Source organism: Chiloscyllium punctatum, chromosome 29 (assembly GCF_047496795.1).
Source record: "Chiloscyllium punctatum isolate Juve2018m chromosome 29, sChiPun1.3, whole genome shotgun sequence".
NCBI lineage: Eukaryota > Metazoa > Chordata > Chondrichthyes > Orectolobiformes > Hemiscylliidae > Chiloscyllium > Chiloscyllium punctatum.
The window spans coordinates 39,361,811-39,389,438 of NC_092767.1; the positions used below are offsets into that span (position 1 = coordinate 39,361,811).

The 27,628-nt window shown below is 46.2% G+C and overlaps 1 protein-coding gene across 1 annotated transcript; it reads left to right on the forward strand.

Moving 5' to 3' along the window:
• The first annotated feature begins 8,342 nt into the window (after positions 1-8,342).
• On the forward strand, positions 8,343-27,501 carry LOC140454666 (beta-1,3-galactosyl-O-glycosyl-glycoprotein beta-1,6-N-acetylglucosaminyltransferase 3-like). The gene is made up of 4 exons (XM_072549601.1): positions 8,343-8,371; positions 10,604-10,799; positions 11,532-12,200; positions 26,965-27,501. Exons 1-4 carry the CDS (start codon positions 8,343-8,345, stop codon positions 27,499-27,501), a joined length of 1,431 nt encoding a protein of 476 aa, XP_072405702.1.
• Positions 27,502-27,628: the final 127 nt, after the last annotated feature.

Sequence of the window (27,628 nt, forward strand, 5' to 3'; positions counted from 1 at the left end):
TCCGTTGCTCCCGATGTGGTCTCCTCTATATTGGGGAGACTGGGCGCCTCCTAGCAGAGCGCTTTAGGGAACATCTCCAAGACACCCACACCAATCAACCAAACTGCCCTGTGGCCCAACATTTCAACTCTCCCTCCCACTCTGCTGAGGACATGGAGGTCCTGCGCCTCCTTCACCGCCGATCCCTCACCACCAGACGCCTGGAGGAAGAACGCCTCATCTTCCTCCTCGGAACACTTCAACCCCAGGGCATCAATGTGGACTTCAACAGCTTCCTCATTTCCCCTTCCCCCACCTCATCCTAGTTTCAAACTTCCAGTTCAGCCCTGTCCCCTTGACTTGTCCGGACTTGTCCGAACTGCCTAGCTCCGTTTCCACCTATTCACTCCACCCTCCCCTCCCTGACCTATCACCTTCATCTCCTCCCCCACTCACCCATTGTACTCTATGCTACTCTCTCCCCACCGCCCCCCCCCCCCCCCCTCCTCTAGCTTATCTCTCCACACTTCAGGCTCACTGCCTTTATTTCTGATGAAGGGCTCTTGCCCGAAACATCGATTTCGCTGCTTGTTGGATGCTGCCTGAACTGCTGTGCTCTTCCAGCACCACTAATCCAGAATTTGGTTTCCAGCATCTGCAGTTATTGTTTTTAACATCAGGGGGCCTATCGATCAGCCCCTTGAGTGGCTGCTATCCCCTAACTGTCCTCATGCTGTATTTATTTACATCAATGTGTGCTATGGATTTGTTTAAGTTGACACAAAAGCTGCCCACGTTCAGATACAGAGCTATTATTTTGATTTGTTTAAATACAAACATATTGGACAGGTTCATACGAACAGAAACCATTTATATTTGTATCTTGGGAAAACGGTCTGTCTTTATGTTGCCCATCAAAAGAAGCCAAAGCCTTTTCAACAGGGCAAATGAGAGGGATTTAAATTGCATGCCCATTTCCAAAACACAAACTTTCATGTCTGGAAACTGAGCTGTCTGAGTTGATGTTACTCAGCAAATGAAGATTAAAATATCTGCTCCAAAATGGGGGTGGCAGAGCTGCTTATTGAAGCCAGTGGAGAGAAAGTAGAGTTAACATTTCAAGTCCAATTCTGCAAAAGGGTCAAAATGTTAACTCCACAGGTCTGGCAGCATCGGTAGAGAGATTGCAGAGAGAAATATCCAGCAATTTCTATTTGTGTTTCAGATTTCCAACATCCACAGTTCTTTCTTTTATATTATTGAAAATAGTGACTGTCCATTTGATTATCTCCTGTTTGCAATATCTAATTTATCCAGACTGCGTCTTAATCCAAACTTTTAGCACCAAATACCAATGAGCATTCAATGGGCATTCAATACTGTCTCACATGCCACCTGACTTACTGTCTGTTTGGCCTGTTGCATTAGCCCTTGAGTAAGTCAGTTACGCAGCACAGGGACAAAGAGAGTCAGTATTTCACAAGTTTACAGGTGGACAACAGACTTATTAACTGTTTGTCTCTGTCTCGTAGTAATTAGCTATTTGAACATTTTATATTGGACAAATGCTGAGCATTCAGGTCCTTGATAATCAAATAAAATGGAAGGAACTGCAGATACTGTAAATCAGAAACAAAAACAGAAATTGTTGGAAAAGCTCAGGAAGTCTGGCAGCATTTGTGCAGAGAAATCAGAGTTAACGTTTTGAATCCAGTGACCAGAAACCAAACTTTGGTCTCAAGAATTCTGGTTGGAAATCCATCGAATGTGACAATTCTGTCCCCGACCCAGAGTTCCGATCTCTGAAACTCTCCAGAGCAACTTGATGGAATGTGACTGTGACAGATTCATCGCACATAATCATGGAATTCTGTCGCTCAGCTGGTACAGAGCTGCAATCTTCACAGAAGATCTTTGCCAAATCTATGTGTTTCCTGAGTCACATCCTTCCTTCACATTTCAGAGGATGGCTTTGATAAATAAATGAAGATTGGATAATGCAGATTGCTGAGCTGGTACAAGGATGAGCTGGTCATTCTGCCTTGAGTGTATCCGGATCGTTGGGAAAAGGGGCAGTATAATCAGGCCTGACTCTATTGTGTCAATGCATTTCAATGGGGGTAATTGTGTCTGTTTGGGGGCAAAAGCTGGATGGTTGAGGTTGAATTGCAGAGTCCAGTTGGTGGGAGTAATTAGAATGTGTGGGTGGTGATGTTTTCTGGTCAGTTCTGGTTTGGAGGATGGTTCTAACAGTCAAGGTGTTTGACAGGTCAGATGAGGGGAGGGTAGGGGGTGGGGCTGAAATCGGATGATCCATGATGTATGTTTGTAATTTCAGCTGACAGGGTTCGGAGGGTCTTGAGGTTTGTGCGGCTGGATCTGGAGGTTAGCTTACTCACTCGGTCACTGAGTATTCAGAAGGTAATGTGTGGGTTTGGATAGTAATCACATGGACAAAGAAACAGAATGATAGATGGGAAAGGGGACTCAGTGTGTGTGATGATGCTATCAGGAGTTTAGTTACCCAAGAGGTGGTTGAAGCCTAGATTTAGCAAACAGCTACCAGGAAACTAACGAGGAGTTTGCAATGTCTGTGACTGAAACTCAGTGCAGAAGGCAGAGGATTGCTTTGAAATGTCTAAATAAACCAAGGTAAGATATCACAGGCTGGGGAGCTGGTACATAGGTAGGCTGGGAGTTAAGCCTTGGGTGTTCTTGATGGTCAGGGAGAAGGGTCGACAGAGGGTCATGGGAATTTGAAATGTGCAAGTCATATCATCAGGATTTCCATATGTATCTTACTTACATATCTAATCTTTAGTGATCCAGGGACCATGATAGTTCCAAAATATCCCATATCACTTCCATCTGTGTTTCAAATATCAGCACAGAGAAAATATTCACTGTCCTGTGTCCTCAGCAAGATTTTATTGCTCACTGTACAAAGTATTTATTGTTGAAATAAAACAAATTCTAGAAACAGGTGCATTGTTCATTGCAGTTTTATTATGTTCAGAGGGAAGGGCAGACTAAACTCAATGATGAAACATTCTTGCAATCAATTTATTTTGTTTGTTTGCCTTGTTCTGAGCCTATGGAAATGTATTCTTTTCAATTGTTGCTTGATTTGGCTTGGTAGCTGGGCTTTAATTGCAAAACCCTCATCTTAATTCCCAAAATTTACAAGGCTTTAACTGCTTAAACTGTAGCCATTTGAGTAGGATCTGGCCCTTGTACAAAACTTGAACATGAACATCAGTCCTGAGCTTCCAGAATAGAACTAGGGGGAGGTTCTGTCATTCAGAGGAGACCTTAAATTGTCATGAAAACTGAACATTGAACTCAAAATGTTAACTCTGTCTGTCTGTCTGTCTCTCTTTCCACAGACGCTGCAAACTTGCTGCATTCCCTCAGCACTTACTCTTTTTCCTTGTTTTAAATTGTCTCCCACCTGCACTCTCAAATGTCTTTATTGTTTAATGTATCAGCCATGGATTACTTGTGAACAGTGTGCCCTAAGACACAGATATGAACGGCTTTACCTTCAGATCTGACTAAAGGCAAAAACTGTGCATGTTGGAAATCAAAACAAACATCGAAAATGCTGGAGAAACTCAGCAGGTCTGACAGCATCTGTGGAATGAGAAACAGAGTTCTGAGGAACAGTCACACTAGACTCAGTGTTAACGGTGTTTCTCTTGACACAGATGTTACTAGAGCCTCTGAATTTCTCAGGCATGTTTTGAATTTGGTTCTTTCAGATCTCCAGTTCCATCTGCAGTTCTTTGTTTTCCTTTCTATTTGCAATATATTATAAAATATTTCAAAACACAAAATAATGCCCCATTTCCTATGCAAAAACTGCAGTCATTCCAAAAACAAAAAAGACTCAGCAGGTCTGGCAGCATCTGTGGAGAGAAATCAGGAGTTAATGTTTTGGATCCAGTAATCCTTGCTCAGAACAAAATCTGTCAATGATTTTTCTTACAAACAAGCACAATATAACAAATAACCATTAATATTCCAGGAGGCACATTCCACCATTAAGTCAAGGTTCCAGAAAGACATACCTAGATAATTATTGAGTGCTTTCAAATAATTAGGACAAAACACATTTGTCATTAGTTCAAAATCCCATACATTTTACACACACACATATATTTTACATCGGGTCTTTTGCAGCATCTCCCAATTGAGGCGACCTGCAAATACATCCAAGCTGTCACTGATGCCTCTTTCTCCAGATTAGACTTGTTTATATCATTCACCCATAACAAGGAGAGCCAAGCAACCTGGGCAGTGGGATTCTCTGCCATCACTACCTTCCCCCAGCTGTAGGGTGCCATAGCCTGTACCCATGTTGCTTTTAGACTGCTCTATCACCAACCTGCAGAGCTGGAGAGTGGAAAGGTTTTGTCACTTCAACAATGTTTAACTTATATGGAACCATCGATGCCAGAGTTTGGAGGATTGTTTCAGACCGTCTTGGAGCTGCCGTGATGTTGATGTAGAAGACAAGTCCCGAGATCCTGCCTCCTTCCAAAGGCCTTGGGCCACAGAAGAAGAGTTGCAGGGAATTAAATGAAAAATTCTCTAAATTTGGTTCATAACATGTTTTTCTTTTCTTGTTATTCTTTCCTGGGATGTGGCTTTTTTGGTAAGGCTGCCATTTGTTTTCCATCCATTATTACCTTTGAACTGAGTGTCTTACTTGACTATTTCAGATGTCAGTTAAGAGCCAACGTAATTGCCATGGATCTGGAATTTCACTAATAAACCTGTAATCTGAGAATCAACAGTGATTATATGGTCATCATAGACTAGTTTTTAAATCCAGATTTTATTGAATTCATATTTCACCATCAACTGTGGTAGTATTCGACACCATGATTTCCAAAACAGTGGGTTAGTACTCAGGATGACCACATGACAATAATGCCATAAGAAACAGGAACAGGAGTAGGCCCTTAAGCTCTTGATCCTGCTCCACCATTCAATAGGATCGTGACTGATCCAACATTCCTCACTTTCACCTTCCTGTGCTTTCCCTGGAAGCCTTGATTCCCTGACTGATCAAGAATCTATCCATCTCAGCCTTAAATATACACAAGGACTCTGCCCCCACAAGGGGCCACTGTGACAAGGACTTCCAAAGACACAAAGAGAAGAAATTCTTCCTTGTTTCAGTCTTAAACTGACACCCCTTGATTCTGAGACCATGCTTTCTGGTCCTAGCCTCCCCCATGACGAGAAATCTCCTCCCAGCATTTTCCCTCTAAAACCCGTTAAGAATCCCATATTTTTCAGTTAGATCATTCTTCTAAGTTCCAGTGAGTAGAGTCCCAACCTGTTTAGCATTTGCTATTTAGACAATCCCTGCTCTCTTGGGATTAGCCTAGCAGACCTTCTCTCAACTGCCTCCAATGAAATTTCCCCAAACAAAGGGACCAAAACTGCCCACATTACTCGAGACTGATAGAAGTTTATAAAAGAATGATGGGTATGGATAGAGTTAATGCTAGTTGTCTTTTCCCAAGGGTGGGCATTTCAAGACTAGGGGGCACATTTTTAAAGTGAGAGGAAAGAGATTTTAAAAGATGAGGAACTTTCTTTATGCATGTGGAATGAACTTCCTGAGAAAAGGGAGGATGTGGGTACAATTATAAGGTTTAAAAGACATTTGGATAAGTACATGAGTGGGAAAGGGTTGGAGGGCTATGGACCAGGAGCAGGCAGGTGGAACTAGTTTAATTTCGGATAATGTTTGGCAAAGCTTTGTTGGACCGGAGAGTCTGTTTCCGTGTTGTATGGCTCTGTGGTCTCACCAGTAAGTATTCCCTACTCTTACACTCCAATCTCCTTGAAATGAGGGTCTATGAATGTTATCAAGCTGCTAGTGCGTCCCTGAGGCAACGGCAAAATTAAAATACAACACTGCCCATGCTTCCACCAGGGCCATAGTTGAACAATCATAACTCAACCACTTCAAGATGAGTTGGAAGCTCCAGTGGGGCATTGCAGTATCGATCAGAAATGGGGCACTATGCCTTTCTCAAGTGCAGTCGACAAACAGGGTGTGGACTGTAGGCGGAGGAAATAGGGGATCAGCAGTAATCTTCTGAGAGTGAAGATGAAGATAAACACAAGGACATTGAACAGGGTGAACATACATGAGCGCAGGCATACCTACATTATAGAGTAATGCACTGTCAAAGACAAGCAAACAGAAAGAATCGAATTGCAACACACGTCTAGGATGAATAAACTGGGTTTAGACTTCCTCATGTATAATTGTTTTTGGTTATATGGTAGCAACCATGGTTCGGGCAAAATATATGTGGACCAAGTTATTTTTGCAATCATCCAACCCATTCCTGTTGTTGAGTAAATGTTTTCTTAATCATATTAATGTATGCTTGGTGAAGGTAAAGTCCACATAGTCTGAGTAGACCATGGGTTGTTCTCATGACAGAGAGATGTGTATACTCAGTTTGTACTGTTTAGTATCTACACATCATAGACCCTTCAAACTGTTGAGGAGAGAGCAGCAGTCAGTGAGAAAGGGACACTAACATAGCTTGCTGCTAAACTTCGGTAGTTTTATAGCCTGCAGTCAAAATATGTAATTCAGTGTAATGTCAACTCTCACAATAGTAAGTTAAGAGCATTCCTGAGGCATTTTATAAGAATGATCCCAGGAATGAAAGGTTTGTCACATGAGGAGTGGCTGAGGACTCTGGGTCTGGACTCAATGGAGTTCAGAAGATTGAGGGAGATCTGATTGAAACTTACAGAATACTGAGACCCCGTGGTAGACTGGATATGGAAAGGTGTTTCCACGAGTAGGAGAGACTAGAACCAGAGGACATAGCCTCAGAATGAAAAGGTGAGGCTTTAAAGCTGAGAGAAGCTATAAACCGGTAAGCCTGACATTGGTGGCGGGCAAGTTGTTAGAGGGAATCCTGACAGACAGGACTTACATGTATTTGGAAAGGCAAGGACTGATTAGGAATAGTCAACATGACTTTGTGTGTGGGAATTCATGTCTCACTAACTTGACTGAGTTTGTTCAGAGAAGTAACAAAGAGGATTGATGAGGGCAGAGCAGTAGACGCAATCTATGTGGACTTCAGTAAGGTGTTCGACAAGGATCCCCATGGTAGACTGGTTAGCAAGGTTAGATCTCATGGAGTACAAGCAGAACTAGCCATTTGGATACTGAACTGACTTTGAGGTAAAAGACAGAGGGCGGTGGTGGAGAGTTGCTTTTCAGACTCGAGGCCTGCGACAGTGGTGTGCCACAAGGATCGGTGCTGGGTCCACTGCTTTTCATCATTTATATAATGATTTGGATGTGAACCTAGGGGATACAGTTCATAAGTTTGCAGATGACACCAAAACTAGAGGTGTAGTGGATGGCAAAGAAGGTTACCTCAGAGTACAACAGGACCTTGATGAGATGGGCCAATGGGCTGAGGAGTGGTGTGTGTATGGAATGAGCTGCCAGAGGAAGTGGTGGAGGCTGTTACAATTACAGCATTTAAAGGGCATCAGGATTGGTATTTGATGAGGAAAGGTGCAGAGGGATATGGGCCAAGTGCAGGCAATTGAGTCAAGATTAGGTTAGGAGAACTGGTCGGCATGGACAAGTTGGATCGATGGGTCTGTTTCTGTGTTGTACATCTCTATAACCCCCTCCACCCAGTTCACTCCTCCCTATCTCTGTAACCTCATCCAGCCCTGACACCTTCCCTATCTCCAGAACCCCCTCCGCCCCCTACACCCCACCCTATCCTGAAACCTCCTCCAGTCCCAATAACCCTGTCTTAGCTGTAACATCAATGCTCATTATCACTCCATGATGTCAGCCCTCCTGCGATTCCAGCCTCTTGACCATCCCCTGATTCCATCACTCCACCAGCCTTCAGCTGCTTGGGCCCTCCATGTTATCATCTCATAAGACTTTGAGCAATTTGCATTTCCCTTCTCTGATGAAGCCTGTCCATTTTTTCCAGGAAACAATGTTATACCTGTTGTAGATTTACTCGAGTAATTCAGGAAGGGTCCCTCAACAGCACCTTGTAAACCCAACATCAATATCACCTTGAAGACAAGGCCAGCAATATGATGCAACACTACTCCTTCTGCAGTTACTCTCCACTTCACCCTTAATCCCAACTTTGAAAATAATCATCCTTCCTTCAGTTTTTCTGGGACAGAATCCTGGAACTCTCTCCCATGTGACTTTGCATTGGTGGTCAGGGTTCTTAAAACACAAGGACAGTGGAGTTAAAGAGGACAGTTCCTTATCATTTATGCCGGAGAGATTCGGGGGATGGGTAACAAGGCTGTCCCAGCCAGCGATGCCCACCTCATGTGAATCCACAAACAAGTATGTCGTTGTGATGTTCCATGGGAATGCACATTACATTCCTGTTCTGAGGGATACACAAGAACAGTAGGAAATGAGACTTGGTTGAATCAGTCAAAGAGCCAAGATGTTTCACATCAGTGTTCCAGCGAGATGTGGACAGTTACAAGGGGAGTCAGGGTGAAACAATACCTGCTGGAGTGTGATGACCTTCATTGTTCAGCTCTCTGAATATTGGAGTTGGGATGGTGTGCTGAGGTTGGACAGGAAGTTGGTAAGACCAGTTCTGGAAGACTGTGTCCTGTTCTGCTCACGCTGCTGTAGGAAGGATATTATTAAAATGGAGACGGTTCAGAAAAGATTGACCAGGATGATGCCAGGAGTGCAGGGTTTGAGATATAAAAATAGACTGGAGAGGCTGGGGACATTTTACAAAGAACATTACAGCACAGGAACAGGCCCTTCAACCCTCCAAGCCTGCACTGACACATTTTGCCTTCCATATTAAAACTGTCTTCACTTACAGGATCCGTATTCCCCTGTTCCCTTCCTATTCATGCCTGCTGCTGGATGCTTCTTGAAAACTCCAATTGTGTCTGCTTCCATTGTCTGTTCTGGCAGTGTGTTCCATGAACTCACCACCCTTTCCCCATGATAAACATGCCTCACATATCTCTTTTAAACACCCCCCTGACCCCTCCACCTTGAACCTGTGTCCCCAAGTAACTGACTCTTCCACCCAGAGCAAAGGCCTCATACTTTCCACCCTATCCATGCCATTCACAATCTTATAAACTTCTATAAGGTCACCCCTCAACCTCCTGCATTCCAGTGAACACAAACCCAGTCTATCCAATCTTTCTTCACAGGTAAGATCCCCCAATCCAGGCAACGTCCTGGTAAACATTTTTTGTCCCCTCTCTGAAGGATCCACATCAGAACTGTATGTGTTTTTCACTGCAGCATAGGAAATTGAGGGGTGACCTTGCTGAGGTTTATAAAATCATGACAGTGATTGATAAGGTGAATGACAAGGGTCTTTTCCCTAGTGTGGGGGAGTTCAGACTCAGGGCCATGTTTGGAAGGTCAGAGGAAAAAGATTTAAAAATTGAGGAGCGACTCTTTTTTCCCTAGAGTGGTTTGTGATGGAATGAACTTCCAGATGAAGTAATGTATGTGGGCACAGTTACAATGTTTAAAAGATGCCATCTCTTGATGCCAGTCATTTTTTTTTCTCTATTCTGTGCTACTGAATGCCCAAATTTCTGTGACATGCATTTCTGGAGGACTAACATGGCAAGGGAGTACATGTTAAATAGGAGGACCCTGGCAAGCACAGAAGATTAGACGGATCCTGGTTTGTGTGTTCCAGCCATCCGTGAAGGCAGCAGGATAGGCAGGTAAGGGAATTAAGAAGGATCAAAGCCACTGAATACATGAGCAGGGAGGTGTCATGTTGGAGCTTTACAGGATTTTGGTGAGACCACAGCTGGAATACTGTGTGCAGTTCTGGTCACCGCATGATAGGAAGGATGTGATTGTACTGGAGGGGGTGCAAAGGAGAACCACCAGGATGTTGCATTAGATTGAGCATTGCTTAACCTGCAGGAGTGTGTGTGTGTGTGTGTGGCTATGGTAACCCACCGAGCCTGCACATCCCCGGACATTATGGGCAATTCAGCATGGCCAATCCACCTAACCTGAACATTTTTGAAATCAGAGCACCCGAAGGGTACCCAAGCAGACAACATGCAAAACTCCACACAGCCACCCAAGGCTGGAATCAAACTCTGGTTCCTGGCACTGTGCTCCAGCAATGCTAACCTCTGAGCCACTCTCGGCCAGGGGATTTTTTTTTGGATCCATATCAACTTGCTGTGCTCAGATTCACAGCTTTATTATGAACGGTCAAATCACCATAATTCCAATTTCGCATCAGAGAAAGAGAGAGAGAGAGAGAGAGAGAGATGACGGGTGGTGAAGTTTGATTTAATTTGACTTACTATTGTCACTTTTTCTTCAAATAAATTCATGGGATGGTGGCACCATTGGCCAGGCCAGTGTTTATTGGCCATCCCGAATAGCCCAGAGGGCAGTTAAGAGTCACAGTACAAACAGGTCCTTCCCGTCTCCTGGTCCTCTCTTCATCCAAGGGTTACCCCTCCCACAGGTTCCTTCCTGAAAGAGCATCTCAGCCCAGGCTGGGGCGTGGGTTATTGGACTTGGCTGGCTCTGTGTTCTCTCTGGTTGTAGGTTCTCCGATCCAGACTGTACACCATCGCGATCCTCTCGTTTACTCCATCCGGGCGACACCAGTCCAGGAACGGCCGGAGAGAAGCAGAGACCGGGGAAGGAAACGCCTGTAGCCAGGCAGGCAATCGGGAGCGAGGGGAGCCCGGACTCCGAGAGAGAAACAACGGAACATTGGCTGGGTGTCATCCAGAGGAGGGTGGGAGGAGTTACTGAGAGAGACAGAGAGAGGGAGAGGAGTTACCGAGAGAGGGAGAGAGGAGTTACTGAGGGACAGAGAGGGAGGAGTTACTGTGTGTGTGTGAGAGAGAGGAGTTACCGAGAGAGGGAGGAGGGGAGTTACTGAGGGACAGAGAAAGAGAGAGAGGAGTTAATGTGTGTGTGTGTGAGAGAGGAGTTACAGAGAGAGAGGAAAGAGATAGAGGAGTTACAGAGGGAGAGAGGAGATACAGAGGGAGCGAGAGGAGTTACTGAGGGAGAGGGATGAGTTAGTGGAGGAGAGGGATTACAAAGGGAGAGGAGTTATAGAGGGAAAGGGATTACAAAGGGCTAACGGAGAGAGGGAGAGGTGTTAAAGTGGGAGAGAAATTCCAGAGGGAGAGCAGTTCCAGGGAGAGAGGGAGTGAAAGTCGGAGTCATTCGTTGAATCTTGGGGAATAGGAAAGACAAGAGTCTAACAAGGAGAGGGGACTGGCTGGGGCGACCTCTCCAGCAAATTGCAGTCACTCCTTCCCCACAGCCTTGTGGAGGCAGTGCTGCCCAGCACAGAGAGCATCCATTCTGCATTTGCCTATCGCCTGTAGGCTGGGGACACTGCCCTCTGGAAAGCGCTGTGCCCAAGCTGAGCCAGCGTTGTGCCCACTGGTCGTGCCTCAGATCAGCGCTGTGTGTGCTCAGTGTGGTCTTGTTGTGCCAATGGCTGCTGCTCCAGAGAGGAGGGGGCCGGCTGACCCTCAGGCTGGTGAAACCAGGCGCCAGTCCAATGCAGGAACCCCTCCTCCTGGACGAGGAGAACTCCACCTGCTGGCAGATCATCCAGGGGGACAGGCAGGAGGTGGAAAGAGCCCTCCTCAACTCCATTACTGTCTCCCTCAAGCACCAAGCCATCACTGAGGGAGATTATCTGAACATGACCCGAAATTGCAGATCGTTTGTGAGGGCCCGCAAGTATATCACTGTCCCCCTGAGCCCTGAGGAGGAAGACTTCCCCTTGGCTTACTCCATGGTCATCCACCAGAGCATTGAGATGTTCGAGAGGCTTCTACGGAGCATTTACACCCCACAGAATGTCTACTGTATCCACGTGGACCGCAAATCCCCGAGTCAATTTCATGCGGCCGTTCGGGCCATCGCGTCGTGTATCCACAATGTCTTTGTCGCAGCCAAGCTGGAGTGGGTCACCTATGCTGGCTGGAGCAGAGTTCAGGCAGATCTCAACTGCATGAAGGAGCTGCTGGAGAGCCCTGTCCCCTGGAGGTACTTCATCGACGTGTGTGGCCAAGACTTCCCCCTGAAGACCAACCGGGAGATAGTCCGCAGCCTCAGAGCTCTGAACGGCTTCAACGTGATTGAGTCAGATCCTGCACCAGGGTTCAAAAAGGTAACCGCCTTCCTGTCTGCTGGGCCTCTCTCCATCCAAGTGTTTTCCATCCTCCCTCCCTCTCTCTCCCCCCTCCAGTTCTTCACTCCTGCCTGTTACAAAGGGGTTACGGAAGGGTAACCCCTTTGTAACCCCTCTCCCTCTATAACCCCTCTCCCTTTTGAAATCCCTCTCCTCCACTAACTTATCCCTCTCCGTCAGTAACTCCTCTCTCTCCCTCTGTAACAAAGAGAGACAGGGTTGTTAGAACAGTTCAATTGCATGGAGGGAGGTTCAGAATGTACAAAGGAATATAGGAGGAGTTGGAGAGTTGAGCTGCAAACAGAATAGAAGGGCAATTGACGTTTCAGGTCGGAAACTTGCATCAGAACCCGGGGCGAGGAAGGGGCTGCAGAATGGGGTTGTGGGGCTGGGGAAAGGTAGGTGGGATGGCGATTGGTGGATGCAGGGAGAAGGTGGCTGTGATTGGACAGTGGGTAGGGTGGAGCAGATGGGTGGAAGGGAACATGGTCAGGTGAAAGGGATGGGGTAGAAAGAGGAGGCTGAGCCTGGGATAAGGAGGGATATAGACTGATTACAAGAGTATACAGGAATGTAGGTAGGTTAAGAGTGTAGGAGAAAGTGAGGACTACAGATACTGGAGATCAGAGTCAAGAGTGTGGCACTGGAAAAGCACAGCGGGTCAGGCAGCATCTGAAGAATCAATGTTTCGGACATAAGCCCTTCATCAGGAATGAGGTTTGTGGACCAGGGGGCCGAGAGATAAGTGGGATGGGTGTGGGGCTGGGGGTGGAAGGTAGCTGGGAATGTGATAGATGAAGGTATCGGTGGGGTGGGGGGTGGGGTGGGGGGGGGTTGTGGAAGGTCAAGTGGACAGGTGGGAAGGAAGATGGCCCAGTCAGGAGGGTGGTGCTAAGTTGGAGGCTTGGGACTGTGATAAGGTGGGGTGGGGAAATGATGAAACTAGTGAAATCAACATTGCAACCAGACGGATCAGGGTTCCAAGGTGGAATATCCAGGCATCAGGACCTGCATTCCCTTGGTGGGAGGGGGAGTTAGTGTTCCGCCACGGGGTGGTGGGGTTGGTTGGTGTGGGTGTCCCAGAGATGTTCTCTGAAACAATCCGCATGTAAGAGTTCTGTCTCCCCGATGTAGAGGACACCACATTGGGTGCAATGATGCAGTAGATGACATTGGTGGAGGTACAAGTATATTTGTCAGATGTGGAAGGATCCTTTGGAGCCTTGGACGGAGGTGAGGGGGGGAGGTGTGGGTGCAGGTTTTGCACTTTTCAGAGGCCAGGGAAGGTGGGTTGTTGAGGGGTGTGGATCTGACAAGGCAGTTGCAGAGGGAATAGTCTCTGAAATGCAGATGGACTGCAGAGGGAAATATGTCCCTAATGGTGCAGTCTGTTTGTAAGTGGCAGAAGTGGTGGAGGATAATGCAATGTATCCGGATGTTGGTGGGGTAGAAGGTGAGGACCAAGGGGTTCTGTCCCTGTTGCGTTGGGAGGGGTGTGGTTCAAGGGTGAAGGTACAGAAAATGGAGCAGATGCACTGGAGGGCATTGTCAACCATGTGGGAGAGGAAATTGTAGTTTTTGGAGGTAGGACACCATCTGAGATGTTCTGTGGTGGAATTGGTCCTCCTGGGAACAGATGCAGCAGAGGCAGAGAAATTGGGAATAAGGGATAGTGTTTTTACAGGGGTAGGGTGGGAGGAGGTGTATTCCAGGTAGCTGTGGGAGTTGGTGGGTTCGTCGTAGATGTCTGCGGTTAGTCGGTTGCCAGAGATGGAGATGGAGAGGTCCAGGAAGGGGAAGGAGGTGGCTCAGTGGTAAGCACTGCTGCCTCACAGCACCAGGGTCCCAGGTTCGATTCCAGCCTTGGATGACTGTCTGTGTGGAGTTTGCACATTCTCCCCGTGTCCGCGTGGGTTTCCTCCGAGTGCTCCGGTTTCCTCCCACAGTCCAAAGATGTGCAGGTCAGGTGAATTGGCCATGCTAAATTGCCCATAGTGTTAGGTACAATAGTCAGAGGGAAATAGGTCTGGGTGGGTTACTCTTCGGAGGGTCAGTGTAGACTTGTTGGGCCGAAGGGCCTGTTTCTACACTGTAGGTAAGCTAATCTAAAGGTGTCCGAGATTGTCCGGGTGAATTTGAGGTCAGGTTGGAAGGTGATGGTAGAATTAGAATTAATGAACTTTTCAACCACCTCATGCAAATACGAGGTAGTGCCAATCCAGTCATCAATGTAGTGGAGGAAAAGGTGGGGAATGGTGCTGATGGATGAAGAGGCAGGCATAGTTGGGGCCTATGTGGGTGCTTATGGCAACCCCTGAAGAGATAAGAGTGAACAAAAAAGAATGTAAGTTTGGTTCAGAGCATGGAAAGGATTATTCTTAGGTTGATAGTGAAATAGTCTCACAAACTTGATTGAGTTTTTTGAAGTAATAAAGAGGATTGATGAGGGCAGAGCGGTAAATGTGATCTACATGGATTTCAGTGAGGTATTCAACAAGGTTCCCCATGGGAGACTGATTAGCAAGGTTGGATCTCATGGAATATAGGGAGAACTAGCCTTTTGGAAACAGAACTGGCTCAAAAGGTAGAAGACAGAGGGTGGTGATGGAGGATTGTTTTTCAGACTGGAGACCTGTGACCAGTGGAGTGCCATAAGAATCGGTGCTGGGCCCTCTACTTTTTGTCATTTACATAAATGATTTGGATGCGAGCGTAAGAGGTACAGTTAGTAAGTTTGCAGTTGACACCAAAATTGAAGGTGTAGTGGACAGCAAAGAGGGTTACCTCAGATTACAACAGGATCTGGACCAGATGGGCCAATGGGCTGAGAAGTGGCAGATGGAGTTTAATTCAGATAAATGCGAGGTGCTGCATTTTGGGAAAGCAAATCTTAGCAGGACGTATACACTTAATGGTAAGGTCCTTGGGAGTGTTGCTGAACAGAGACCTTGGAGTGCAGGTTCATAGCTCCTTGAAAGCAGAGTCACAGGTAGATAGGTTAGTGAAGGCAATGTTTGGTATACGCTCCTTTATTGATCAGAATATGGAGTACAGGAGTTGGGAGGTCATGTTGCGGCTGTACAGGACATTGGTAAGGCCACTGTTGTAATATTGCGTGCAATTCTGGTCTCTTTCCTATTGGAAAGATGTTGTGAAACTTGAAAGGATTCCAAAATGATTTACAAGGATATTGCCAGGGTTGGAGGATTTGAGCTATAGGGAGAGGTGGAACAGGCTGAGGTGGTTTTCCCTGGAATGTTGGAGGCTGAGGGGTAACCTTATAGACGTTTACAAAATTATGAGGGGCATGGATAGGATAAATAGACAAAGTCTTTTCCCTGGGGTCGGGGAGTACAGAACGAGAGGACATAGGTTTCGGGTGAGAGGGAAAAGATATAAAAGAGACCTGAGGGGCAACATTTTCATGGAGAGTGTGGTACGCGTTTGGAATGAGCTGCCAGAGGATGTGGTGGAGGCTGGTACAATTGCAACATTTAAGAGGCATTTGGATGGGTATATGAAGAGGAAGGGTTTGGAGGGATATGGGCCGGGTGCTGGCAGGTGGAACTGGATTGGGTCAGGATATCTGGTCAGACCGAAGGATCTGTTTCCATGCTGTACATCTCTATGACTGTTAGTGGGTACTGCAGATGCTGGAGATTACAGTCAAGGTTAGAACAGTGTTGGAAGAGCATAGCAGGTCAGGCAGCATCCGAGGAGCAGGAAACCCCGACATCAAGAATAACTTCCCAGAGACCATTGTCCAGTCACCAACTCACCATTTTGTTTACACATGGAGTCCTTGACACGGATGCAGCTTCCTCAGAGCCAGCTCAGAGTGAACAGAACATCTGATCGTCTTGTTTATTTTTTTTCAGAAGCAGCCTCAGGAGTAGCAGTCGAAGTCGTCCCCAGGTGTAGGTAGGCCCAGGCAGCAGCAGCAGGGGTGCAGGCGCGGTCCAGGCTTCAGTCGGAGGAGCAGGCCCAGACTGTAGCAGCAGTGGTGGTAGTAGCTGCCTGTGCAGCTGAGCACAGCTTCAAATTAACAGAAATAAGCAGAAAGAAACCCCAGAAAACAATCACAACAAACCATGAAAAAAAATTAAAAATAAACTCCTCCTCAGTAGGAAGACACCAACAGCAGCACATAAGACACACTGAGGCTGTTTTGAAGTCAGTCTCCTCAAGAGGATTGAAGAGTCCTTCATATGCTGATCCAGCTCCCCTCGAGCCAGCTCTCAGTGAGCAGATCCCCTGACATGCCTGTTTATTTTTCTTCCACTTCCACCCGACAGCAGTCATGCTTATTTTTCCCTCGTACCCATGTCAAGTGTGTAGGTGTTTTTCACTGCATCTGACAAGTGTGTGAATCTTAATTTATGTGGGAAATAGAACTCACTCACTTCAATAATTTCAGTCCAAGACAAGATCTGCAGCAGCAGTATCATCTGATATACTCTTGCAAGAGTGATGTCTACAAGGTAGGCACACAGTACAAAACCTTGATACAATTCATTTCCCTTTCCCTCCTCCCACTACTCTAAACCCAGCGCCCATTCCTCTTGTTTATCTCTTGCCTTATCTGGCCTTGTGCGTAACAGTACAGGTTTTGCTTCGCCATTTCACCACATCCCTCTGTAGTCTACTGTTAGCGTATATCTTCCTTCAGTGCCATCTGCTTCCTTGCTTGCTAAAGCAACATTTCCTCTCATTCTTCATCCACACTGAGCCTTATGACCTCTTGATTGTGGTTTTTGTTTTTGCAGAAGCGGGAAACAGATGCTTATAACTGTTTGTACAAGTATATCCAGCTTAACCTACACTCCCCTTCCTCTTTCATGATTCAGCTTTGTGATTTTCGCAGACAACATTAATAATTGCTCCTCACAATTTATATTCCATCACCAGGAAGAAAGGAAACAGATAGTCCTGTTTATTTATATTTTATTAAACAATTCACAGTTTATACAAACAATTACATTTACAGCTGTATACAGAGAAACAGCAATTTTACAAGGGAGGGGAATGACAAAGCCAAGCCCCAAACCCTGACATTCAACCGGTTTTCAGGGAAATGAAGACAAACCTCAAACCCCAGTTTCAATCATTACAAACAGTAACAATGACATTCATACATATAAGACAGTCCACTTGTGTAAGAAACAGTGCATACAATACAGACCCCCAAAAAAACAGCAAGTCTTCCCACCCCACCCACCCCAATCCCTCCCACCTTCCGGCCGCTCTAAGGCAGCCCGCCCCTATATACCTTCCGGCTCTCGATCTGCCATGACACACCTTTCGACCACCTCTAGGACAGCCTGCCCCGTTACCCGCCCGGGGCGGCAGCGCTGAGGACTGCTTTTGGCTCTCTGTCTGCCCCTACTTACCATTGGGCTCTCATCACCCCAATGCACCGTCCGGCCAGTGGACTACCCCGACACACCTTCCATCACCTCTAGGACAGCCCATCCCCTTCCCTGGGACGACAGCGTGCAGGGTAGCCCACAAGCCTTCCGGATCTCAGCCTGTCCCTATGCGCCTTCTGGCTCTTGGCTGCTCTGAGACATCTTCCGACCACCTGTAGGACAGCCCATCCAGATTACCCCTTCTCAGGACGACTGCGCTCAGAATGGCCTCCCCATCTACTGGCTCTCGGGGCAACTGGCATCAGGGTGGCCTACCCACCCTCTGGTTCTCGGGGTGACAGCTTTCAGGACGACCCATGAACGTCCCAGCTCACAGTAAGGCCTGCCAGACCCAGGGACACACAAGACAGTGCAGGTGATAAGCCCAACAAGAAACACAATAGAGTTAATTGTGAAAAAATGGAGTCCTTTCTGGTACACAGAGACTAAATATAGAGTCTTCAAAAAAATAGAGTTCTCAGGAACAGAGTCCACTCCAGTTTACAACATGTGTTGTCAGAAATAGAGTCCACTGCTAAAAACAAGGTCTACAACCAAGGGCAGAGTCCACTCCCAAAGGCAGCAAATGCACACCCCACAGCACACAGGTGTTCAGTCTCCATGGAGTCCTGGCACATCCTTGGAGAGCCAGGCCCACTCACAGGAACACAGTACATTGTAAAGGTGGTTAACTCACAGGGGTTTTGGTCCACTCCTGAAGGGAAGGTCTTCTCCCAAACTCCAGGATACAGCAAGTGCTCACCTTCCAGCACGCACACATGTGTTCAATCTTCAGAAGCCCAGGCTCAGGGCTGGGCCTCCCCATAGGAACAGGTCCTCTGGTAAAATGTATGTCTTCCACAAGGGTTCAGTCCAAACAATGAGGACACATACAAAAAACAAAGAAAACTGGAGTACAAGGACTAAGCCCTACCACAAAATTAACATTATCCTTTTCTCAAAAGTGAAGAAAAGAGTAACACACGGACTATAACCAGTCAGTGAAACAACAATCCCCTAATGAGAACTTAGTTACACCTGAAACACAGTATGTGCATCAGGAGTTTAACAATCAGTCCTCCCTAAAGGAATGCCAGTTAACAAACTGGCTAAATAATTCAGCCAGTTCAGTAATCAGGTTTCCCCCATACAAAAACCAAGCAGAAACCAACAGTAACACACTGACTGTGACCCAGCCAGCACAGAGTCAGTCCCCGAAATCAAGAAGACCTCTGAATCTCCTGTTTATAAATTTTATTAAACAGTTACAAAACAATTTACAAAAACAGTTAACATTTACAACTGTATACAAGAGATAGAAATTTTACAAGGGAGAGGAGCATTCCCCTATTTATTTTATTAAACAAGTACAAAAAAGAGGTTACTGCACAACAGTTAACATTTACAGCTGCATACATCAGCAAATTTACAAGGGAGAGGAGCAGCAAAGCTAGGCCCCAAACCTTACCGTTCAACCAGTTTACATGGAATTGAGGACAAACCACAAATCCCAGTTTCAAATATGAAAAGACAGCAACAATGACATTTATGCATAAGACAATCCTGTTATGTTAAAAAGTGCAGATAATACAGACCCAGCAAGCCCCCATCCCTCCCAACTTCCGACCACTCTCAGGCAGCCTGCCCCTACACACCTTCCGGCTCTCGGTCCACCCTGACACACCTTTCAACCACCTCTAGGACTGCCCGCCCCAGTACCCACCTGGGGTGACAGCGCTGAGGACGGCTACCCACCTTCTAGCTCTTGGTCTGCCCCTACGTACCATTGGGCTCTCACCCACCCCGATGGGCCATCTGGCCAGTGGGCTATCCTGGCACACCTTTCGGCCACCTCTAGGACAGCCCCCCCCCTTCCCTTGGACGACAGCGTGCAGGGCAGCCCACAAGCCTTCTGGATCTCAGCCCGCCCCTACGCGCTTTCTGGCTCTCGGCTGCTCTGACACAGCTTTCGACCACCTCTAGGACAGCCCGTCCCGATTACCCCTTTTCGGGACAATAGTGCTCAGAACGGTCTACCCACCATCTAGCTCTCGGGGAGACTGTCATCAGGGTGGCCTACCCACCCTCCGGCTTTCGGGACAGCCTACCAACCTTCAGGTTTGCAGGATGGCCTACCCACCCTCCGGCTCTCAGGGTGACAGCTTTCAGGACGGCCCACGAGCCTCCCAGCTCACAGTAAGACCTGCCAGACCCAGGGACATGCAAGACAGTGCAGGTGATAAGCCCAACACACCATATGATAGTTAATTACCAACAAACAGAGTCCTTTCTCGTCCAGGTCCATTAGCACAGACATTTTTCTTCAAAATGTAGAGTCCGTTTCCAGGCCAGAGGGGTGGAGAGAGTGCCATACAAGGCCTTGATGAGACCACATCAGAATTAGACTGTACATTTTTCTCTCATTTAAAACATAAAATAATTACATTGACAGCAAGTTTCACCTGCCTTTTTCCCAGGGATGAAGGGTTTATCTTATGAAGGAAGGTTGAACAAATTGGCTTTTACACATTTAAGTTTGGAAATCTGAGAGATCGTTTTGAAATGTATAAGTTTCTCTGAGGGGACATGGTAAGGTGGTTGCTGGGACATTGCTTTCTCTTGTAGGTTTGACAAGGTGTTCTGTAGAATAAGATATCGTCAGAGTCCTACAGCACCAAAACATACCCTTTCATCCAACTCATCCATGCCAACCAGGTATCCTAATTGGAACTAGTCCCCTTATCCTGTATTTGGTCCATATCCCTATAAACCTGTCCTATTTATGTCGTCTGTTAAATCTTGTGGTTGTACCCACTACAACAATTCTTTTTGGCAACTTGCTCCGTATTTGCACCACCCTCAGGTCTCACCTTAAACCTATGCCCTCTGGGTTTGGACTCCCCCATCCTGGGGCTATTCACTTTTATTGATTTCCCCCACAATTTTATAAACTTCAATATGGTCACCCTTCACCCTCCAATACTCCAGTGAGAAAAGTCCTAGCCTATCTAGCCTCTCCTTATAACTGCAGTCCTGGCAACATCTTTGTAAATCTATTCTGCATCCTTTGCAGTTTAACAACACCCTTCTAACAGCAGGGCGATCACAAATTTATCCAATACTCCAAAAGTGGCCTCACCAATGCCTTGCAGAATTATTTTCCCCTGAGAGGGCTGTTGCACTGTGTAAATCTTTTCTGTACGAAGTTGTGAAGGCTGAGTTGATGAAGTTATGAAAGGATGAGCAAGGTGACCTTTTTTTAAAAAAAAGATAAGGACCCGGGGCAAACGATAGAAATGTGGAATTGAAATTGCAACCAGAAGAGCAGTGATCTTCTTGAATGGTGGAGCAGACTTGAAGGGACGAATGGCTGACTTATGCTATGATATTGGTGGAGACAGGTTATGCCTTAGTTCAAATAAAGAGTAAGGAGTTTTCTGACCACTCAGCTAAGGGCTTTGGTGTCCCTCCTGATAACATGAACCTTGAAGTTAATCTTCCTCTGCGCCAGTCACAGAATTAAAGAATTCTTGCGGAAGGATGTCATTCAGTCCATCGTGTCTGTAATTATTCTACATCTAGTACCAATCTCCTGCATTTCCACATTCAGCTCTGGCAACATCTTGTAAATCTTTTCTGAACCTTTTCACGTTTCACAACATCCTTCCTATAGCAGGGAGACCAGAATTGCATGCTGTATTCCAGAAATTGCCAAACCAATGTCCTGTTCAGCCACAGCATGACCTCCCAACTCCTACATACAACGCACTGACCAATAATGGCAAGTGTAGCAATCGACTTCTTCACTACCCTGTCTATCTGCGTCTCCTTTTTCAAGAAACTATGAATCTGCATTCCACGATCCCTTGTTTCATCATCACTCCCCAGACTTTTCCATGAAGTGTATTATTCCTGCCCTGATTTGCCTTTCCAAAATGGAGCACCTCACATTTAATCGACATTAAACTCCATCTGGCACTCCTCGGCCTATTATCCCAGCTGATCAAGATCCCGTTGTACTCTGAGGTTGACTTGAAATATTACTCTGGATGTAGGTTTGCTCGTTAAGCTGGAAGGTTCATTTTGAGATGTTTTGTCACCATACTAGGCAATATCTTCAGCGAACCTTCCAACTCAGCGAGCAAACCTACATCTAAAACCTCAACCTGAACTACAAACCTTCTCAAACCTTGCTGATATATTACTGTCATGTATAATCGAGTTACAGTAAAAAATGTTGTCTTATGTGCTTTACAGTCAGATATTGATCGGTTAAGTTGACAAAAATGTTGGCAAATGGAGTGCAATGTGGGAAAATGTGAAGTTGTTCATTTGGAAGGGAAATCAAAAGAATAGAATATTATTTAAATGGAGAAAGCTTCAGAAAGCTGCAACACAAAGGGACTCAGGGGAACTAGTGAATGAAACGTGGAAAGCTTGCACACGAGGGCAGCAGGTAATTGGGAAGACTAATGGAATGTTGGACAAAAACAGAAATTTCTGGAGAGACTCAGCAGGTCGGGTAGCATTCATGGAGAGAAAACAGAGTCAATGTTTCGAGTCTGGTGACCTTTCTTTCGAACTGAAGTGGAATGTTTGCCCTTATTTGAAGGGGGGTTGGAGTATAAAAGTCAGGCAGTCTTACTGCAACTGTGCAAGGTGCTTGTGAGAGCACATCCGGAGTACTGTGAGCACTTCTGGTCACCATATTTAAGAAAACATGTTGTTTCATTTGAGGAAGTTAAGAGAATGTTCAGTGGGATGGCCCCATTATGGAGGGATTGTCTTAAAAACAAAAGGCTAAACAGGATTCTACTCACTGGAGTTTAGAAGAATGAGAGGTGACCCCATTGAAATGGACAGGATTAAGGGGCTTGACTGGGTAAATGTTGAAAGGATGGTTCTCCTCATGGGAGAGTCCAAATCCGGGGGGGGGTTATTGTCTCAGAATAAAGGGGCACCAGTTTAAGATTGAGATGAGGTGGAATTTCCTCTCTGAGAAGGTTGTGAATCTTTGGAATTCCTAGCCACAGAGAGCTGTCCTTGTATATATTTAAGGCTCAGATTCTTGCTCAGTTGAGGAATTAAGCGTTACTGGGATACGGCAAGAACATGGACTTGAGGAATGTTGAATCAGCCATGATCCTCGTGAAGCTGGCTTGAGGGACCAAATGGCCGACTCCTATCCTGCCTTGTTAATGGTCTTACATTTACTGATGAAACTGTTCAAAGATGTTATCGCACAACTCTGGAGCAGAAGCGACTTGAACCTGGGTCTCCGAGGCTCACACCGCATGGATCCTAGTTTACTTTGTATCATGCATTTGACATTCATGCTGGTAGTTATGGCTGCAATTCGCACCAACCTGCCTTAGATCAAATTAATGAAGCGAAGTCAGTGCAGGTTTTCAAAAGGTAAGTCTCCAACCTCGCATCATGCATTGATGAAGTAGCTGAGAATTTGAATGCAGAGAATATTGTCTGAACTGGATTCAATGAAGTGTTTCACTAGGCACTAGATAAAAATGGCTGGACAACAAAATTGACAACACAAGCCCTGATTCATGGATCTTGTTTTGGACGAGAGGTTGGTAGGTTGGTAGGTGGGAATGATCCACACAGCTGGGACATATAAACATCAAGACCCGGAGCAGGAGAAGATGATTTGGCCCTCAATGAGGCCCACCATACTATATGATCATGGCTAATTCTCTATCTCAATGCCATACTACCGCTTTCTCCCCATGCCTTTGATGCTTTTGAAAACTAAATATTTGTTAATCGCATTCTTGGATATATTCAATGACTCAAACTCCACAGCTTTCTGTGGTACAGAATTCCATAACTTCACTATCCTGTAAGTTAAATGTTTCCGTATCTCAGCCTTAAATAGACGACTGCTTTTATTCAATATGTCAGTGATATCAATCTTGGAGTATGTGGCAGAATGCCCATATTCGGGGCAATGATAAACCTGGAGGATTGGCAAATGGTGAGGATGATGTGAATTGTCCAGAGTCACCACAATGAACAGACAGCATCCAGTCAGTGGTGAATACAGAAGAGTGTAAGGTGCTATGTTTTGGGAGAAGGATGTGGAGAGGTAATAGAAATGTAATGGCACAATCGGAAAGAGTGCACAGGATTAGAGGGATCTGGCGATAAACATTCATCAACATTAGAAGATGGGGGAGGCCATAAGAGGGTAGAAAAGCAGAAGGCTTCATAAATAGAGGCATTGATGCCAATAAATGGTTGAGTTATGCTGCATGTCGAATTGGTTTAGCCCCAGTTGGATTGTTGTGGTCATTTCCGGTGACTATAAAACGATGTGAGGGCCCTCAGGACAGGGAGGAGATTTCGCAGAATGGTGCCAGGGTTTAAGTTGGATGGCACAGTTGGAAAGGTCAACGATGCTCCCATTGGAACAAAGGAGATTGGGGTGAGGTTTATTCAATGGGTACAGGATGAGCACTCGGTAATGAAGACAAGGAAATACACTTCACTGTTCACCGATTGTCCAAGTGCAATGGAATTCAGATGTAAGTTTTTGGGTTAGAGGCATGGTGGGGAGATCTGAGGAATTGAAACGTAAATGAAGCCTAAACTACATTTGTATGAGATGATGGCAAGTTCCGATGTAAGTTGGAAAAAAAAATCTGCTCCCATACATACAAGGAACAAGAGTAGGCCATTGGCCCTTTTGATCCTGTTCCACCATCCACATTCCTGCATACCATCTATCCTCCCCTTGGTAACCAAGGATCCATATCTCCCATGCATGATGCCACAAGGACCGAGGATAAAAGATATCTTTTGACACAATGTAAATAAAGTGTCTTGTGTCTTGCGAAAGGGGTGGCACGGTGGCTCAGTGGTTAGCACTGTTGCCTCACAGCGCCAAAGACCTGGGTTCAATTCCAGCCTTGGGCGACTGTCTGTGTGGAGTTTGCACATTCTCCCCATGTCTGCTTGGGTTTCCTCCAGGTGCTCTGGTTTCCTGCCACAATCCACAAAAATGTGCAGGCCAGGTAGATTTGTCGTGCTAAATTGCCCGTAGTGTTCGGGTACATTAGTCAAGGGTAAATATTGGGTAGGATAATGGGTGTGGATGGGTTGCTCTTCAGAGGATTGGTGTGGACTTGTTGGGCCAAATGGCCTGTTTCCATACTGTAGAGAATCTAATGTGTGGTGTCCTTCACTCTGAGGGAGGAGCTTTGGATTCAAGTCCTACTCCAGGAGCTGATGGCCATAGGAAGGTGTCTTCATTGCTTTTGTGAGACACTCAAGGGTATGGGCCAAGTGCTACAAAATGGGATGAGAATAGTTCGAAGCTGGTCTTTTTGACCAGTGCAGACACGATGGGCTGAAGGGCAACTTATTATTTTGGTGCTCTAAACCTCAATAACCAGAGAGTATGGAGTTACAGCATCATACAGTATGGAACAGACCCTTCAGTTCAACCTGTCTGCGCTGACCAGTCATCCCAATCTGACCTAGTCCTATTTGCCAGCCTTCGGCACATATCTCTCTAACCTATTCCTATTCATGTCCACATCTAGATGCCTTTTAAATATTGTCATTGTACCAGCCGCATCCACCACCTCTTGGTAGCTCATTCCAAGTACACATCACCCACTGCATGAAAAAGTAACCCCTCAGGTCTTTCCCCTCTCAACTTAAACCTATGCTTCTAGTTTTGGACTCCCCCACCCTTGGGAAAAGACCTTTGGCTATACAGCCGAACTGGAAGGAATCAAAATGGGGCAAGAACAGAAAAGGAGGTCAGCTAAACAATTCTGATCAGCAACAGAAAAGTGCAGCCAAGCACGTATGTAAGCGAGCTAGCTTACTGAAACTGGCTCCCGTTAAGTGAGAAGGCAGGAAGACCGAAACAACACTCAACAGGTGTTGTAGAAGTTTAAGGTCAATGATCTAATGCTAAACATCACGTACCTAGATCAGGATCTGATTGATCAGTTGTGTTGCTAAGGCTTGGAATCAAAATGTAATTCGTGAAAAGGGAATGCTGATTTGTCTGTAAAAGTGTGTTTGCAGCTTCCTGTTTCAGACTCTCCAGACAAGGGTGGGCTTTAACCCGGCTGGTTGAGTCTTCTTGCATGTATGTGATAAAGGAAGCTGTGTGAAGTGCACTATCATCCGGCTGATCATTTCAACATCGATCCATGCTCCTCCTGATTTTATGAACGTCTGTAAGGATACCCCTCAGCGTCTGACCCTCCAGGGAAAATAGCCCCAGCCTATTCAACCTCTTACTGTAGCTCAAACACTCCAATCTTGGCAACATCCTGGAAAATCTTTTCTGCACCCTCTCAAGTTTAACAACATCCTTTCTTTCGAAGGGCGACCAGAATTGTATGCAGTATTTTAAAAGTGGCCTCACCAATGTCCTCTACAGACAATAGATCACACTTGGTAATGGCAAAGGCATATCAGAGATAGTCAAAGATATTCCTACTTATGGACAATAGGTGCAGGAGTAGGCCATTCAGCCCATCGAGCCAGTATCACCATTCATTATGATCATGGCTCATCATCCACAATCAGTATCCTGTTCCTGCCTTATCCCCATAACCCTTGATTCCACTATCTTTCAGAGCTCTATCCATCTCTGTTACAGCTGCAACATTACATCCCAACTCCTATACTCAATGCCCTGACCAATGAAGGTAAAGGTATCAAACACCTACTTCACAACCCTGTCTATCTGCAATGCAACTTTCAAAGATCTATATCCCTGCACACCATGTCCTTCTCTCTAAGGCAAAAGCTCTGTGTTCAAGTCCCACTCCAGGAGTTGATGACCACAGGAAAGTGTCTCCATTGCACTGGTGAGGCATGAAAGGCAATGTTCTCAGTGCTGGAAAATGAGACTGGAGTAGCAAGGAGCCTGTTTTGCCAGCGCAGACACGATGGGCTGAAGGATCTATTTTTCGGGTGCTCTCAATCTTTATGACCAGAGGGCACAGTTTGAAGTGTATTTTTGGAGCCAGATCCACTGGGAGAGTTTGAGGATGAGTTTTATGTTTGCTCAGCGAATGAGCATTGGGAGATGGTTTGGGAGGCAGGGATATGGGGAAATTGGCAGGTGACTGGCACTAGGCAATAGGAGTGAGAAAGGCCTGAGGGGCTGAATGGCCTTGTTCTCCACTGTAAGGTGAGTAACTGAGAGAAGGAGTGTGCATGGATCTTGCTGGAGCTGGGGGCGAGGAGAGTGCAGAGGAGTTGGGGAGGGAAAAAGCCATAGGTGAAGTTGAAAAGCTATCATTTCTGCTTTCTCATCTCTCTCACTCCCTCTTGCGCTTGCCTTTTAGAAACGTTGGCAATACCACCACGATACCCTCGACCAAGTCGTCTTGACGGCGCAACTCAAAGACCAGCCGAACATCAGCCCCTCCATCTTCGTGGGCAGCGCCTACTTCATGGCCTCCAGAGAGTTTGTCGGCCATGTGTTTGACAGTGCCGAGATCCAGGCCTTCCTCAAGTGGTCGGAGGACACCTACAGCCCAGACGAGCATGTGTGGGCTACCCTGCACAGAATGCCCAATGTACCAGGCTCCATCCCGTACACCCAAGCAGCCACCAGGACACTTGGCCGGGCAGTAAAGTGGTCCTTTGAGGCTGGTGACATTGCGAGGGGTGCCCTATACCCTCCCTGCACGGGAAGGTATCGCCACTTGGTTTGTGTATATGGGGTAGGAGATCTACATTGGGTGGTCCGTCAGAGATGTTTCTTTGCAAATAGGTTTGACCTCAACATGGACAACACGGCAGTACAGTGCATGGAGGAATATCTCCGAAACAGGACACTTGGTAAAACTGGGGCTGGGTTAGAGGTTGGGACAGAGTAAACCTCGGTGATGGTGGTAGGGGTGGTGGGTGAGACATCGGAAACACTGAGAGACTGGGCACTGTGAAACTAGGCACTGTGAGACTGTATACTATAACACTGGCTGCTGTGGAGGCCAGGCACAGTGA